General features: G+C 39.9%; 1 protein-coding gene across 1 annotated transcript in view; it reads right to left on the bottom strand.

Moving 5' to 3' along the window:
* Window positions 1–17,307, bottom strand: part of retn (retained) — a 235,773-nt gene that overhangs the window by 108,931 nt on the left and 109,535 nt on the right. The window contains exon 3 of the mRNA XM_089589952.1: window positions 16,138–16,569. Coding sequence (XP_089446078.1) covers window positions 16,138–16,569 — 432 coding nt within the window. The remainder of the gene's footprint in view (window positions 1–16,137; window positions 16,570–17,307) is intronic.

Here is a 17,307-nt window from a genome sequence, read left to right as displayed (position 1 = left end):
GTCGACGGCGGCCGCTTCAACTATTTTGCTCTGTAAGATTTAACATAGGAAATTAATGACAATGAGGGCAGCACCGTAGATGCGCATAGCGAATACTTACAACAAAAATTACTGTTTTAAACACTAAAAATTATTGTTCCCAAAGTAAAAAGTCTCTAGACGATTGAACACTACCAGATTACCATTCCAGCACAGTAATTTTTATTATATTTTTCTCTTAGTGTTTTTTTTGAAGAGAAAATGACATACTTAAAAGTATACGCTTAAAATTCAAAAACATAATTGAACTCGTCTATACTGTAAATATACACATATTTACAGTACAGTGGCTGACACCTTCTCTGCATTGGGGTCGACACGCTACTGACGCTACTGATGTCTCCGGCCGCATCTTTAGAGCTTTATACTCGATCAAGCACTTTAAGCATGCTCTTTCATTCGAATTGAAGAAGAAATTAATTGAGAGTCTTGTGTTTCCCATATTTGACTATATGTCTGCAGCTTATCACTCGATTGATTCAGTGTCTAATGTCAAACTACACCGGGCATTAAATGCTTGTGTACGCCTTGTTCTTGGGAATCTGCCTCGTTTTGAGCGCGTCACTCTATATTGCTTGGCATTGGGTTGGCTTGACGTAGACAGTAGACGGAATTATTTTCTCGGGTCTTTTGCTTTTACCACAATAGCGCGAAATCGACCACTATATATCGCAAGGCACTTCATTCAGGTAAATGACAGCACTGTGCTGCGCAGATCGGTCAGGATTCCGCCCAAGAGCCTACTTTGTCCAGTCTTTAGAACCGAGACTTATCGTCAGTCTTTTTTAATCCAAGCTACCTACCTTCTAAATCAACTTGGTTTCCTTACCTTCGATCCCTCACTTATAAACGAATTCAAGAGCACACTCTGGCGCGCACTATTAAACGAGGAAAGATTCAACTCGGGTCTGGAACCTGTTATTATTTGACTGAACAATATCTGCCTTTAAGCCCAATATTATTATTATTTTTATAAATTATTGTTAAAATCACATTTATTGTTTTTATTTTTATTATAACATAAATTTAAATAGTTGTCCATATAGTCTCAGTTTCAAAACTACTTATTAAATAGGAATATTCTTAGTTGTCAACTATTATTTCAATATTTTTATTTTGTTACTTTTTATATTGTATAATTTAATTCTAATTCTTTTTCATAATATTTGCAAATGCGATTAATTTGTGAATAATTTTAAGTACATATGCACTGCGAAAATTTACCTGTACAATATAAATGTAAATCTTATTAAATATATTTACTGTAATATCTTCTGAGGACCAGACATGGTTTCAACCACAAGGTCTCAATAAAGTTACAATACAATACAATACAATATCTATTGTGATACACATTATCCTGCAAGCTTCGCTCCTCCGCAATCATAACTAACGGCTAAATTTATGCAAATCATTACCACTTGCATGTGAAGCCGGACCAATCTACAGGTTATCAAAATAGAGAGTGCAATTTTAGCTATAAGTACGGTTACAGTTAGGGATTATTCTTATAGTTTAATAGCACAACCTAGTGAATTGTACACTGTGGCATCAAATGTTAAATAATAAAAATATATTCCATACCACAAGTTTATTCGTCAGTCATTTCCAAATAACTTTAAACTTGAAACACAAATGAGTGTATTTCAACAAATCTAAAACTTATATCTAACATTTGATCCGCAAATAATACGTTAAAAAGTTGTATGCCATAAAAAAATTTTTTGGGTACTTTAATGGCAAGCAAGCATCAGTGATTGGATTTTTTAGCATTCCAACTGTTTTCTAGTAAAAGTTGCCTAACAATATGTATCCTCGGGTGAGCAGGGATCGGCGATGAACAACCCAAATAATTTTTACCATTATTTAATAATGAAATGAACCCTTGGAAGAGCAAGCACTGGCAACTAGAATCCAAACTATTCTTCAGTAAAAATTAGTTAGCAAAATATATCCTCGGGCAAGAAAGTATCCACGATTAACAGCCCGACTCTTCATCAGAACTGTTTATTATAAAATATGCCAGTCAACGAGCGAGCATCATCAATTAGCGTACAGTATTTTGTTAATTAACTATATTAAAAATGACTGCTGGGTTGCTAATCTCCGATTTTTGCGCACCTAAGGAAACAGTTCATTAATAAATAATACTAAAAAAAAGTTGGATTTCTAATTACCGTTGCTTGCTCGCCTTAGGCTAAATTTTATTAAAAAAACACTAATAACAAACAGTTGGGTTTCTTATCGCCTTATATGTTTGTTCACCCAAGGCACATTGAAACAATGAATTATACTAAAAAAACAATTAGGTTTCTAATTACCGCTATTTGCTCGCCCAAAGTACATTTAAATAATAAATTATACTAAAAAATAATTAAGTTTTTAATCACCGATGTTTGCTCGCCTAAGCAAACATTCTAATAATTAAAAAATAGTAAATAAAACAGTCAAGTGGCTTATCACTGACGCTTGCTCGCTTAAGGGAACATTTAATTAATAAATAATGCTAAAAAATAGTTGAGTTGTTAGTCACCAATGTTTGCCTCGATGTTTGCTCACTCGAGGTTATCTTTTGTTACTTTACCTTTACGATAAGACAGTTGCGTTACGAAGTAATTTTAAAAATTTGTCTAAAAATTCAAAGTTACATTAAAATATTACAATTCTTAATGAAGAGTAATACTCATTTAATTTAGATTTCATATAAAATGCTTGTGGATTTTCCAGAATATTTTAAATCTAATGATTGTTTGTGATTATTATAGTGAATGCGTTTTAATTAGCTCTCAATGTGCGTATTAAAAATAATTACATAAAAATTTTAAGTTAAATTAAAAATACGTTTGAATTTTCATAAACGTTTAGTATTTCACGTAAAATTTAAGAAATTTAAATATATTTGTATTAATTTTATATTAAATGTAGGTATTAAATCCATACAAATCATAGATTTAAATTCAAAATACATCCTAATTGTGCTTTAAAAATTACAAACTTGTAGAACACGTACACGTGTTAGTTAACTTAACACGTTATATTGTAAGAAGTGCTGTATATTCACCGTGAAATTTTCATGCTTTAAAATGATTTTTCGGAGAAACAAAAATTATTTTTGTCATTTAGAGCGTTGAAATTACACTGTACAGAGGAAATCGTATACTGTACAAAAAACGTACATTATTTTAAAGCCTACACTTTTGGTATCGTTTACTTTCGTAGAGTTCATAGAACGTCAATTCATTACTTTAATGGGAATTTTTTTTTTCTATTTTTTAATTTTTTTACATTTAAGAGTATGTTACTTTGTTGTGCTATGATTTAGTGTAAATCTTTTTGTGTAAACTTTTTTCCTAAAACCTTCTTTTATAAAATAACTACTGCCGTACATTTTTTCTTTATAACATTTTTTTTAATGGATATTTTAAATAATATTATAATGTGATATGTATATCATTAGTATAGTATTGTAAATTTATATCCATATGGTTACTAAGTGAATGAGCTACACTTTAGTACTCGTATATCCGTAATAATATGTTGTTTTATTAGATTAAGCATATTACAAACCAATAATTACTTTGTAGCTTCAATTACACACGCATACGAATAATTCAAGTACCTTTTTTTAATTTTCTGTTATAAACTATGTTGACCTCGGAGTCACGCTTTTTCAATAAAAAAGAATTGTAAACCGTATACTAAATGAAAGGAGATTTGCGATGAAATGACTCAATGAGCCTGTACTTTTGGGGAATAACCTAAACCAACTATAGGTAATCAAGAATAAACAATGCGATCGAAAGAACAATACTTTTACGTATTTCATTATGTAAAAGTGAGAGCACATTGGTCAATTTAGTGTATAAAAAAAAAAAGATAATGAATAAAAAAATGCACTGCACTATACAGATAAAAGTAGCAAAAAAAGATTTTCTTTACTTCATTCCCAGATGTGCAATGTATAATATACTAAATAGAAATTCGCGTTACTAGAGATTCGCAAGAAAAGGAAGCGATAAAAAAAATGTAAGTTAAGTCTTGCTGCAGCGCAACGCAAGCGTAGATTATATGTAATATACAACATCGCACATAAAATATGCTACGTAGCACGTATAGGTACGGATATTACGGGCATAAGATTATACGCATACCTATATACCTACGTACAGTCATACTATAAAAGGGGAGTGGAATATAATGGAGGAGAGACGCATCAGAGGCCAGAGGCCGCAAGTGTAAGAAAAGGCGGAGCAAAATCAGACGCGCGCAGTCGCGCGTACCACACGAGCAAAGGTATATGCAATATTATGCACAGGAGGTGTGCATGCATGTACATATTATAGACGACACGCATGTATCCAGTATAGTATATAAAGCGCGCAGCCGCGCATGTATGTATGCTATCACGAGTGTTATTATTATTATTAATATTATTATTATTATCATCATTATTAATTGTTATGCTTGTGTATGTACATGTAATAAAATAATGGACACATAAATAAGTGGTAAGTATGTATAATATGTGGTGGGCTAACATTACGTCCCCCGTTTCCTTTTTTCTTAATGTTGCCGTACACCTCTTTTACATATAGTACTTAATGCATACACACCCAAGGAGCTGATATATTACACGTGTCAGTATATGATATGAGGGCTCGGCATGCGTGCATTGGCGATGGGACCGAGAATTTGGCCCTTTCGTGCTACAATTTGGCGGAGTTTCAACTCGCGTAGGTAGATATATACCTACTTACGCAACAGTAATCGGACGCGCGTATAATAGGAAAGACAGGAAGATTGCCGCAGTGGCGCGTAATAAAGGTTTTACGAGCGCCACGCCGGTATACAGTCGGGCGCGCAATTAAATAACGAAATCCCGAATGGCAGATACGCCGAATAGATTAGCCAAGAGTGGAATGGTGAGCGCAATTGCCCCCCCCCCTCCGCCCCTAGCATCAGGACTGGAAACATAAAAATAACAGCGCGAGCTGCCTAATTAACGTAAAATCCAGTGTATTCGTGTCGTGCGCGTTGGTTTTCCGAGCCCCGGCGTACATGGCATGCACAGGAGGAGGAAGGGACGATGGGGGTGCCGCCGCGACGAATCGCAAAGAGCCTCCCAGAGCGAGAGAGAGAGAGAGGAGCATACACAATACACCTAGGAATCAGCTAGCGTAGCGCCTCTCCTCCGTTATCGCGATCCCCGATCTCTCTCCCGACTCCATGGTGCTCTTACGTGATTATACCTCCGCGTGTAAAGCACCGCGACACTTTGCCTGGTATACGGCGCGCGTCAAATTGGCCATTATATTATTACGCCTCGCTCCGGCTCCGCGAATCATCGCCGTTCTCGTGTCATTGTATCATTGTCATCCTCCTCCTGATGCGCAAGTCCACACCGCCTCGTACATTTTGCCACGCGACGACGCGACTTATCGGGCGCATGCGCCAACTGTCAATCCCACACCACCCCCCGCTGTTCCCCGTAAGAGGTGGCCATGGTTAAGTATACGCTTTTGTTGTGCAAGTATGGTATGCTACTCGAACGGAACGATAATATGTACATGTATTGTATCCTCGTTGGAGCCAATACGATTGCAGGTATCATTTGCCCGTGTAGCCGAGATCGCGGAAGAGGAAACAATCGAAAGCCCATTCGCCTCGACACCTCGAGCCTCCGTATACATCGCACGCGCGCGAGGGGGCAAAAAGTGCCGTGGCACTTGGCACCCGGGGATGTAATGAGATCCTCGCTGCAAACCTTTGGTTCCGAGTATACGTGCAGGTATACGGGGCGGGCAACGCGAGTTGGCCGATGGCACCTCGTTCGCGTTGAATTTACGCGCTACCGCTCGGGTTTATTGCAGCCGATCGTTAGCCGCAAGCGAGGCCGTGCGCCCGGGAGAGTCTCCGATGATGGTGGCGATGGTGATGATTTTATTGGAGAAGAAAGCCAGGGAGTTTTCGCTTTACGATCGCTTCTCCTCCGTGAAAGGGGGAGCCTCGTACCTGCCTACCCGTGTACCGGAGTCCGGAGTATAGTTGACGAGGTCGGTGTCTACCTCCAAAGTACGGCCCGAGCAGTACTTACGCGAGAGCCAATCGTTAAATGGTATCGGTGTACCTGGGAGCCAACGAGCTCTACTGTTGACTCGTTGAGTCGTTAGCTCGTCCTTGTTGATCTGAAAAATATCTGCCCGTTAATGGAGAGCGCCAATTTATCGATACGCGCGTGTTAAGCTCGGAGTTGGCAGCGATTGTCAAGCGCTTCGTATTCCGATTTACAGTTTCTGCATGTTAATTTTATCTAGGTGCGCCTGATAGTAACAAGGGTGTAAAGTACTCGTAAGTATACCGTGAGTCTGCACTTATCGAAAAATTTGGATTCTTGGGTGACGCGTTTGCGGATCATTTGTCACGTTTAGAGCTCACTTCGATAATTATCGTTGCACTCGATTAAGAAACTTAATAAATATTAAGATGAGTGTACGCTGCGTGCGGAGCCGATTATCTTATACCATAACTAGTATGGTTGTATCTATGCAACGCGGAAAAATGTTAATATCATGATACAATGTACAAAGCTGTACTGTAAATGATAGTAATGCAGGAATAATGTACCTTGCCCTAAAGTTTTTTCAAAAACAGGCTGTACATCAATTTCGTGGTACCTACAATATTTTTTGCACAAATACTTTAATGGCTTTCGTGATTACAAACAGATTGACATGAAATTTTGAGGAATAATTTATTAAGTTACAATATACTACCCCTCAACATTCTAGAGTAGCATTTCTTTACTGACAGTTGTAGCCTAGTTATTTATTTACTAAACATCATTAAGTGAAAAACTGACTTAATAAAGCTTACGTCATAACATACCGCCATCTCGAAATACATATGTTTACGGACTTAATCAAAAGATATTAAAATAAACACAGGCATACATTTTCGTTTCCTACATTGAAAGCATAGGTTAGCTTCCACAGCTGGTATTTTGAGGTTAAGCGCAAGTTTTACATAATCATTCCTACGAACTTTTATATCGTATATTATGATCTAAAATTTGGAATTAGTACTTAATTTGACTAAATAATCAATATTTATAAAAAATCATTTGAAATTTTCGCAATATTAATAAATATTAACTTGACAGTCGCACCTTTGACTTGGGAGTCATGAAAGAACCACCTTTAGTATTACCATCTAATTATGCACTATCGGCTGCTATATTAGTGCTATCCCAACTAATAAAAGTACACATTGCACCCAAAAGGGCATGAATTCGTATTTTAATTGACAAAAATAGACATTATTTTTCAACATCTATTTGATTTGAAGTTACCTCTATTGATATTATGTTGAAAAATAAGGTTGGCATTATTTCTTTTATTTTTTAAAGTTTTTTTTTCAATTGTGTGCACAGTCTCCGTAAATCGTCAACATCAGATTAAGGTATGAAAATGCACATCTACACCCCGGTATTTTCAATTTCACCTAACTTAAAAACCATAGACAATGATCGCACCAACGTGCAGTATCTGTTTTTCTCGAAAAAAAAGCAATGGCAAAGTCACATTGGTGCAGGTGGAAGTTTACTTGTGTTACTGGTTGATCGAGGTACGAATACATTTTTGTTTTTTTTTTCATGCATACGCCGTAACGGTTTGTGTTTTACTAAACTTACGAACTTTGTAAGATTATATTGTGCAAACAAAGACAAATTTTCAGCGGGGGTATGGAAGAAGCTCGTTTTTTTGTTTCAAATTTGGATGAAATTTACGGCTATTTACATAAACATGACAGAAAAAAAGAGCGCAGCGCTGCGTTTCTTCAAGCAAAAAAAATCAATTTATAATCATTTTTACTGAAGACGTAAAATTATCTACTGATTATATTGTTTACTTATCTCCTCCGACGACTCCCTCGGTAAATACGTGGAGAAATCACGCCACGATAATGCAGCGTAGCGTGATAAAGGTACGCTATATCTCTTTATACCCAAGTAGTTTATTTTTAAAATAAATTTAATTGTGCTCAAAACAGAAAAGTTCTTCTGGACTGTGGCAGGCGGTATGACATATTACATTAGAGAATATCGATAAGGCGATTGTGGAGATACGAATTTACGCGCGCACATTTTTTTTTAAACAGTCGAGGAGGTAATCATGTTTCAGCGCACCTGAAATCGCATGGAAGTGCCAAAAATAACATTAAACGCGAAAACTCATCACCTCGAGTGCTTCGAGCTCCCAGAGGCATTGATTAACGGAGCGCGATTATTGAAAACAAAAGACAGAGATGGTAGAGCCGTCGGATGGTGGAAAAGTTGCGTAAGCGCGTAAAAAAAAGTTTTTCCGAGTAAGCGCTTGGCACACCTGTCACCGGTCTTACAATCGTTACTGTCATTGCCTGCACGTATTTTATACATGTCCATCAAAGAAGACGATGGAAACGACGACCTAGACCCTTCCTCCGATTCAAACTACTAGCCGGAGAACGACTACTCCTTCTGAATGATTATCTCTTTGAATGACCTACCCCCGAAAGTTTTCCCCCTGAATCGCTCATTTTCTCGAATGAACGTAAATCGTCAGTTGTTTACTCGTAACCAATTTTTTTCATAACTTCTAGCAACCCGTCAGAATCGTTTGGTAACTGGTATAGAAAAATTTTTTTTGTCCGTTTACAAAGAATAGTTATACTTAAAAAAAAAATAAAATAAAATCAATAAAGTACTTTCATTACTTATTAAATATATGTAAAAGTGATGAAAAAAAGAGTGTTTGTAAGTTCAAGCCATCCCAGTGTTCGCAAAAGGTCCAAATGAAATTAAGTTTAGAAGGAAGGGCTGAGTCTCACTCGCACGAGCCTCCATCGTAAATGTATATGCAGGGTGCGGTAAAAAAGTGCTCTCGCCGACCCTACGTTGCTAGCATATTTGCGCGAAATTTCTGAAACGTACAAATTCTGCGACAGACGAGTGATTCTTGACGACGTACGATTCCAAATGAAAGATGAAGCTTTTGACATGGAGTGCATTGTGCTTTGTAGATGGAAAGCTTAAGAATTGTGACAGTAAAAATAGTTATGAAACGAAGCAAGCAAAAGTAAAGTAAGAAAAAAAAGTTTGTGTCGCCTAACATTTTTGCTAAAGTGTTTACGGTATTGGAAACGGTCGCTAGAAACACGAAGACTCAGGAAAAAGAAGTCACTACTTGCCATTTGCTTACGGTCTGCTATCGTGTAAGGAACGTAAACAAAACAGTTCTGCGAGCCATTGTACCAGTGATTGGAGTGATAAGCTGTCAACCCGAAATGATAATGTGCAACTTTGAACCTGCAATCGTGAGTGCTCGTAAAGAAGTACTTGCATCACGCGTCTCTGGGACGAAAAGTCACGGATGATCCAAGTGGGGATTGGGTTCAAGTGATGCAAGCAAAGGTCCGGGGGATCGTATGAAACCACGGAGTTGGTATTCGCAAGCTATTGGGCGTATACCACTGCAACATAAATAAAATTGTAGGGTGTGAAATACGTTTTAGAACCATCAATCGGGAAGGTATTTCGAGTATGGCCGTTCGGTAAGTGCAGGGCTTTGAAATAATGCTCGGCAACTGATGAAAACTTGTACTATCAAAGACGCCGCATTCGGCCAGTACGTAGTGACGAAAAAAAAGAAAAAGAAAAAAAAAAAAAGTGAAGCTCCGCGATTTCTCGGCTCAAAAATCGCAGTAGGGGCTTTATCAGATCTCTGGACTTTCATCGGCGAATCTCCATTCGTCCTCTGCTATACACCTACCACTTTTTACCACCAAGAGGGAGGAGAGTACAATGGACGCCCCTATCGGCTCGCGCATCTTTACGACGGACCGGCCGATCGCGAATTCGCCAAATTGCAGCCTGCCCTGCTCTCTCTCACACATGCGCGCGCGCATAACTATATCTATATGGATACCCGTGCGCCGATGCAACGGAAACCGCCTCTTATCCGGTGGAGTATATAGCTGTTGCTGGTGTTATGTGGCAGCGGCGAAGGCGGTTACCAGCACGTGCGGGTTCGCCGGTAATTCCGGCCAATCGAGATTGGCTGGGGAGGAGGGAGAGGGCACGTATTATCCGATCGCGGGAGAGGCGGTCGGGCCATGAAAAACGCGCAGCACAGCCAGGGGACTCGATAAAACGTGGCGGGGCAATTTCAGACGGCAACTATTATATCCGCGCGCCTCGCATAAACTGCTTGTATGGATGTACATAACGTGTAGGTATGCTGTTGCTGGGCTCGGGACCCCGTGCCATTTGCATAATTGCAATGAATAATTCCGCAACGGGGACGCACACATGGATTTGCCGATGTAATTTTTTCCCTCTCGGGTTTTTTCCTTCCTATTGCGGCTCAACACTGTTGTGTATCGCGTTATGGCGCGTTCGCGGCCAGAGAGTCGTGGCGATCGAACGGGGAAACGAGCGCACATTGTAATGCCCGTGCATACAGGTATATAATATACCTACTGTGGGTACTGATGTATACACAGTACAGGCTCGATCGATGTGTTCTACAATCATTTCGCTGCTGCTGCTCCCTGATTCTTTTTATTGCTGCGTAAAAACAGCCGCGTTGCAGGTCTACCGTAATGGTTGGAGAAAGAAAAAAAATCCAGAGCATTGGCTGGGCGCAGTGATCTGAAACAGCACCTCTTGCATGCATGCTACATCGTTTATCAATATGTTTTCTTTTTTAATCAGTACTGACGAATCTTTACTACCTTACATGGGGTTTTCCATAGTTATGAGGTTTTTTTCATGTACAGTCCGATATATTTGGTTCTACCATTTATTCCCGTTCTGCGTACACTTGAGTTGTATAAACACCACAAATCATTCATAGAACTATTTTGGAATTTCCTAGAAAAGCCCACCATTGGTAGCATAAGCTTATCGCGTACCTATAAGTAAGAGTGTGAATTTCTATGAGTGTGAATAAAACAAGCTTATACGGAACAAAAGAAGAGGCACATGTGCCTTATCGCTACATCTTTCAAGAAAGAGTAGTACTTGTGGTCTTCTTGAAATTTTTTACAATTTTTTCTCAGCTGTTTGATCAAAAACTGAATACTTATTTGCTACGTGCAAATTAAGAACGAGGTGCTTTGCTTGGGAGTTGGATGCATCGAGCTCAACGGCTGCCTATATGTATACGCGCTCTGTGAAAGATACCAGCGAGTAAAGTCGCCTGAAAAGGTAAATTCCGATTGATTGTTGGCAAGAAACGTGAGTATTGAGGGGTTTGGGAGCGAGGAGGCAATAAAGGAGAAAAATGCAGCTGTAGCTCTTTTTCGGCTCAAATGGAACGAACGAATACATCACATCGGAGTAAGTATCCACACATTCACCAATGAAACAGAAAAAAAGATGTACGTTGAGACGAAGTCTGCTTCATTTATACGACCCAACGAAGAGTAGTTTTATTATTAGGTACGTAGTAGTAGTAATGTAATGTACATTTTACACGGTAGCGATAGTAGAGTATAAGTAAGTATCTACGTACACCCACAGAACATGTATAGGAGCGAGCCACACTTATACACACGTACAGTTCAGGTTCGTGCAAATGGCCCGGTTACACCTTACACACAATATCATGTATACACTTTGGTATATATAGGGTGTACCCATACCCACCCATACATTTTTATGTCCGACTGTATGGCTGTGGGATAGTGAGTAAAAGAGAGAGAGAGAGAGAGAGAGAGCGAGCTATACGTATCGGGAGTGGAATAGCCTGCAATTTGCAGGTTTACGAGTTATTTCACAATGGCTGCAAAATATATAGTTGGCAGTATTAACCACGGGAGCGCCAATCTTATGCTTGAGAGCGTGTATGAATGTATGTATGTGTGTGTATGTACAATGTAAATGTGTAATGTACGTAAATACGTACCGCTAGCTTATCCACACACACACACACACACACACACACACACCCATGCGTATGTACATTGGCCGATCCTTGGTTGGAGGGTGAGAAGTACGAGGGAGGAGCATCCTAGTTTAGGGCAGCTAGCGATGCACATAAAAAAGCATGTGTGCGTCCCTCCCACCCTCTGCCTTGCCGTAAAACGCGGTACCAACACGCGCATGTATAGGTATATATATTATGACATGCGAGCACGTAATTCGCCTCGGCGAGATAATGTAGGTATACATACATATAACGTACGTGTGCTCGTTCAATTTCATTCTTTCCGTCATTTTATGCCCGAGGTAGCTTATTTCGCGCGAACGATCCTCCCTTTGCTCCTCTTTGATGCAATACCCATACGTTTGTGGTGTACACGATCGAATCCATGAAAAAATCAATTTCTTGTCCGATCGAATATTAATTGCCTATTTTTTTACGACGCATTCTCGTTCGAAGGCGTTGCCAACCATATTTGTAGGGCTGTGGGAAGGAAACACGGGAAAAATCGATGAACAATCCCACCGCGAGACCTGCTGAGAATCGCTATGTACACGCACGCTCTTCTATAACTCTCGTAAGTATTATCAACGTCTTCAAACAACTCGGGCCTGATTTCCTTTTCATTATTTGGTTTTTTTTTTTTTCGTTTCGAAACAAAAAAAAATTCAGTAAGTACAAGTCATGGCGCAGTCAGGCCACGCGTCAGATTCGATGGAACGCGTCCATTTCCATCGTGGGTCCCAAAAACACGCTCTACACGTAGTGATTACGCTGAATCGTAAACCGCTCGAGAATTAAGTTTGCCAAACTATAAAAGCGAGATCGAAAATCACCGGGGCAAAAGAAGGAGTGGGGAAGGGGGGGGGAGAACGAGGTATAATAGCAGTAAGTAGCGAGCCCGAGGAAAAAAGGAGAGATATAAAAGACAAGGGAGAAGAAGAGGACGGAGAAGATGCCAATAACCTATTTACAAGTAATAATCAGTCGGCCGTAAAACCGTCGGACTTTGGCAGCCTCGCTCGTCTAGACGGGGAAGAGCGGGGCTGTTTATAACGCAGGTATACATACATTCGCGATGTACCTTGTACGATACGGCGCAAGGCCACGACGCCATTTTGTTGGCGCGCATACACGGTATACCAACATCGCCCGGCTCTTTAACAACGACGACGACGACCAAGTTATAGTGTACGTACTTACTAACTCGTTGAGGCGTTTGTTCAGCAAAAAACCATCGACATTCCGGAATTAGCGCAGAGCTGAAAACTCTCGGCAGTTTGGAGGGGCAAGAGGAGCGCAAGGGAGTCGAAGCAAGACGAGTGTGTTGGTATTATCCCCGTTCGAAGGAGATGGAGGAGAGCGCGCGCGATGGCTGATGTGTGTGTGTGTGTACACGGGCAGAGTAAGATTAAAGACTCGGTAAGTACGCCCCCGCCGGAATGATGGATGCGGCTCTCGCGCGCCCCGAGGAGAGTTGCTAATGCCTTGGCTCCTCCATCACCGGGAGATTTTCATTTTTATCCACCATTAGTGCCCACCCCTACCCCCTTCTTTTTTTTGTTTGTGCCCCTTTCTTCTTTCTGCACCCCTTTCCACCCCTCAAGTCTTGTCTCAACCTTTTTGGCCCCTCTCTCTCTCTCTCTCTCTCTCGAGATCGGGTGTGTTTTGGACCGATAATGCCACGACGATGGGCTACTTGTCGGGGTACGTGTACAACGTGTGCACTTGGTACGTCGGTCTGTACGAGTATTACGGCTGAAAGGAGAGAGGAAGAAAAAAGCCACCATACAATAATTTTTTTTGTCGCTCCTGAATACACGGTGATAATGCCAGCGTGTACCTGCGCGCCTCTGCCTCGCGTCGCTCGTGTAAATTATTCAAGTTCATCACGTACGCGCGTCGTAATTTGCCGGCGCAATTTTCGAGGCTTGGAAATAAAATAGGCACGACGACGAGGACGAGGAAGAGTTGTACACACACGGGCACACCATTTTCGGAATAGCTAATGAGTTTCGCATTCAATGTTTATTACACATGTAAATCAATATAACGCGCGAGAATACCTCTCCTTGTGCGCATGTATATAAATATACTATATACATATATATATATATATATATATATATATATATATATATATATATATATATATGTATGTACACGTATGGAAGATATCTTCTTTTCATTTACAGAGCGAAGCTAATCTGTCGGAGAGACGTGGACGCATTGCGTGATTCGAATTCTCAATGGGCTCGCTACATACAACAACTTACGCGTGTGCCCGGTATTATTTCCTTGAATAGGTATAGGTGTACGTGTTAACGCGTACTTTTCTACTTTTGCGCAAGTTTTTTTAAATACGCGCACAATACGCACCACGTCCTGCTGTGGTTATTTGTCCACGTATAGCATGTTACAGGGGTCTATGATGTTGATGATGTTCACATTTAATTCGTGAGGAAAAATAGTCGAAAAATTCTCGACTCTACTCGGTAAGTAAGTACAGTATAGAGTGTACCCTTTCGTGACATGATATTACTCAACGTCTCCCCCGGGAAGTAAGAGATCCGAAATATTGTCTACCGTGTCATTGGTAAACATTGCTTTTGCATTAGGAAAACTGTAGGTTTTTTTTAATTACCTATACTCTTCAGATTAATGTGCAGGTCATTTACTTGATGATATCTTGGTGTGAAGGGTGTTGATCCTAATAACGCATCTGTAGTATTTAATATAATCCCGTTCCAACTACCATACCGAAGCCTTTTGTACCCCATGCTTCCAACCTGGTCTGTCGTTGGGGTGCCCTTAGTCGCGGAGAAAACCGTGGGACTCGAGAGAAAATCCTAGCCAGATACTGCCCTTAAAAAGTGAGATCTGACCGGGACCTAAACCATCGTCCCTCCCCCCCCCCCCGTACAGAGCAGCCATACCTCAGATAAGCTTCTAACCAACTTAGTTACGGTCGCTTCTCTACAGTATATAGATATTTGAAATAAAGTTGAATTAAACGTGGTTTTCATGAAAAATCATGCAGAATCCCTTAGTGGCCATCCAGAAAAATTTGGGGGAGCTTAAGCCTCCCCCAACTGAAAAACATCGGAAGAGTGCGATGCATTTTTTTTTTGTAAAACGTGAAAAAAGATTACTTTTCACAGCAAAATAATAAGTATGAACAAACAAACCTGTTTTTTTTACGCCCTCGGTACTGCTGCATTTTAGGTGTTTTTTTTTCCTTTTCAATCATCATTTTAATATATAAAAAGTGGCACAGGAGCGGCCTCGTAGCTTGAATACCGAGTTCTTATTTTAATCTCATTAGTAGACAAACTTATGATATTACAGTAAAAGAGATTAAACAAAAACAAGTGGCTAAATTTATGCAAAACACTATGTCTTGCATGTAAGGCACGACCAATCTACAAGGTGCCAGAGCCAAAAGTGTTATTTAAATAACAAAATGCAATTTTAATATTATTATGTTACCTTTTTCAACTGCGTATTAGTATCAATTCGCTAACTTTGAGTTTACAATAACGAACGCTTTTTCAGCAATTTTAAAACATTTTTCGATGTAGTCTTTAAAACAATACTAATGGTGAAATTGGTTAACAAAAAAAGTGTATTTTTAGAAGATTTACAATATTCGTATGAAACAGTTTGTCAAAAAATATTAAGTACAAAAATTAGATAGTGTAAAACAATTTTTTGGCTATTTTGAAACGATTTTTGTCGATTCAATCGTTAAGAAGGCACTTTACAAAAAAACTTACTGCACAAAAAGTCTCATTATGATGAGCTCTACAACTTTTGTACGTAACATTTTGTTGTAGAATTGGAATTTATTTCTGCAATAGGTGAAATAGTATATTTTTTTGCTATATACTAAAAACACACGATTTACAAGTGGTTACACTTTTTGCTGTGACACAATTATAAGGCACTCCGATGCATTGGCCGTGCTTTAAAAAGTATATCTATAAAGGTAAACGCCTATTGGAGAAAATATATGAAAAAAAAAGGATGAGGTGCAGAATAGATAAGTATGCAAGTACAAGTACAACACATAACAGGCAGTGCGCGTTCGTGCAAGGGAAGCGCGGATGCTGAAAAGTGTACTTGCCTGACGCACCTGTTTGAACTGCTCCTCGAAACTAAAGCTCTGCTGTTGCTGCTGATGCTGCTGGCCACTGCTCGCGCTGCCAAGCTCAGCCGCGCAAACGGAATTTCGGAGTGAAGATTCGATGACCCCGTTACGGTTGCTGCTGCTGCACTGCGAGGACTCGCTCGAATGCGGGCTTGACGCTGTCGCTGGGTTGCCGGTGTTGTTGCCGCCACCACCGTTCGAGGGGATGGACTGGCCCAGCAGTCCGGTGCTGGGCATCTGCTGCTGCTGTTGTTGCTGTTGCTGGTGGTGAAAGTGGTGCTGGTGGTGTGGCACCGGTGCCAGGAAGCTGCCAGGACCGTGCGTAAACGAGAAGGGTATGTTGAAGCTACCGCTGCTCATCGCCGCCTGCAGGGCTTCCAAGCTGTTTTTGTTGCTCAGCAGGTCCATCTCGCCGTGCTGAAAACAGGTACACATGGAGTGTGTTTTTGGTTGGCTATCTCGCATAATCATCCAGTCGGATGTTACTTTTCCATATCAGAGGTGTCAGTTACCTAAATACGCGTCTGGACGATTCTTTCTTATCAATAACTCAGGGGCTTCATCAGATCATTATATGTAATAAATGTTCATACATTATTGTAAGATCTACAGAAGCTGAGGTAATAAATATGTATGGTTACTCGGAAAAAGGGCATAAGTCCACTTTTCGAGGAAATCGCATTTTAATGTTGGATCACAACTGTAAGATCATGGCAAGCGAGTTGGAAATGTTGAAATTCTGTACTAGGCTTACAGTCAAAGTAAAGTGCAAGGAATGTTTTAGGATAATAATCTGCAAAGATGCTTAATTTACCATCAGAATCAAACGTAGGCAAATGCTTTTTGTCAAAAATATTTCGTACATTGTCGTAAAAGGCCAATCAACGCTCGAGTTGCTTCCTTTCCCTTCTTTTCTTCTTCTCCCCATATCCCCTCCTACTTTTTTTATTTTTCTTGCTTTTTCTTTCGTTTGTTCACTAAATTTACCACTGAAATCGACTGTAGGTGATTAAATGTGTCGAAAATTTGTTAAAAATAAGTCAAATATACCTCGACAGTCCCCTTAAGGCAGCTCCCTTGCGAAAACCTGAGAAACACAAAATATGTTTATTTTTCTAGATTGAAATCTACTAAATCTATTGGTGACTCTGTTTA

The sequence above is a fragment of the Copidosoma floridanum genome, unplaced genomic scaffold, assembly GCF_036245765.1.
Source record: "Copidosoma floridanum isolate Cflo_tuat_1 unplaced genomic scaffold, Cflo_Japanese_pri ptg000011l, whole genome shotgun sequence".
In the NCBI taxonomy this organism is placed as follows: domain Eukaryota; kingdom Metazoa; phylum Arthropoda; class Insecta; order Hymenoptera; family Encyrtidae; genus Copidosoma; species Copidosoma floridanum.
This window is presented reverse-complemented; position numbering and strand designations above follow the sequence as displayed.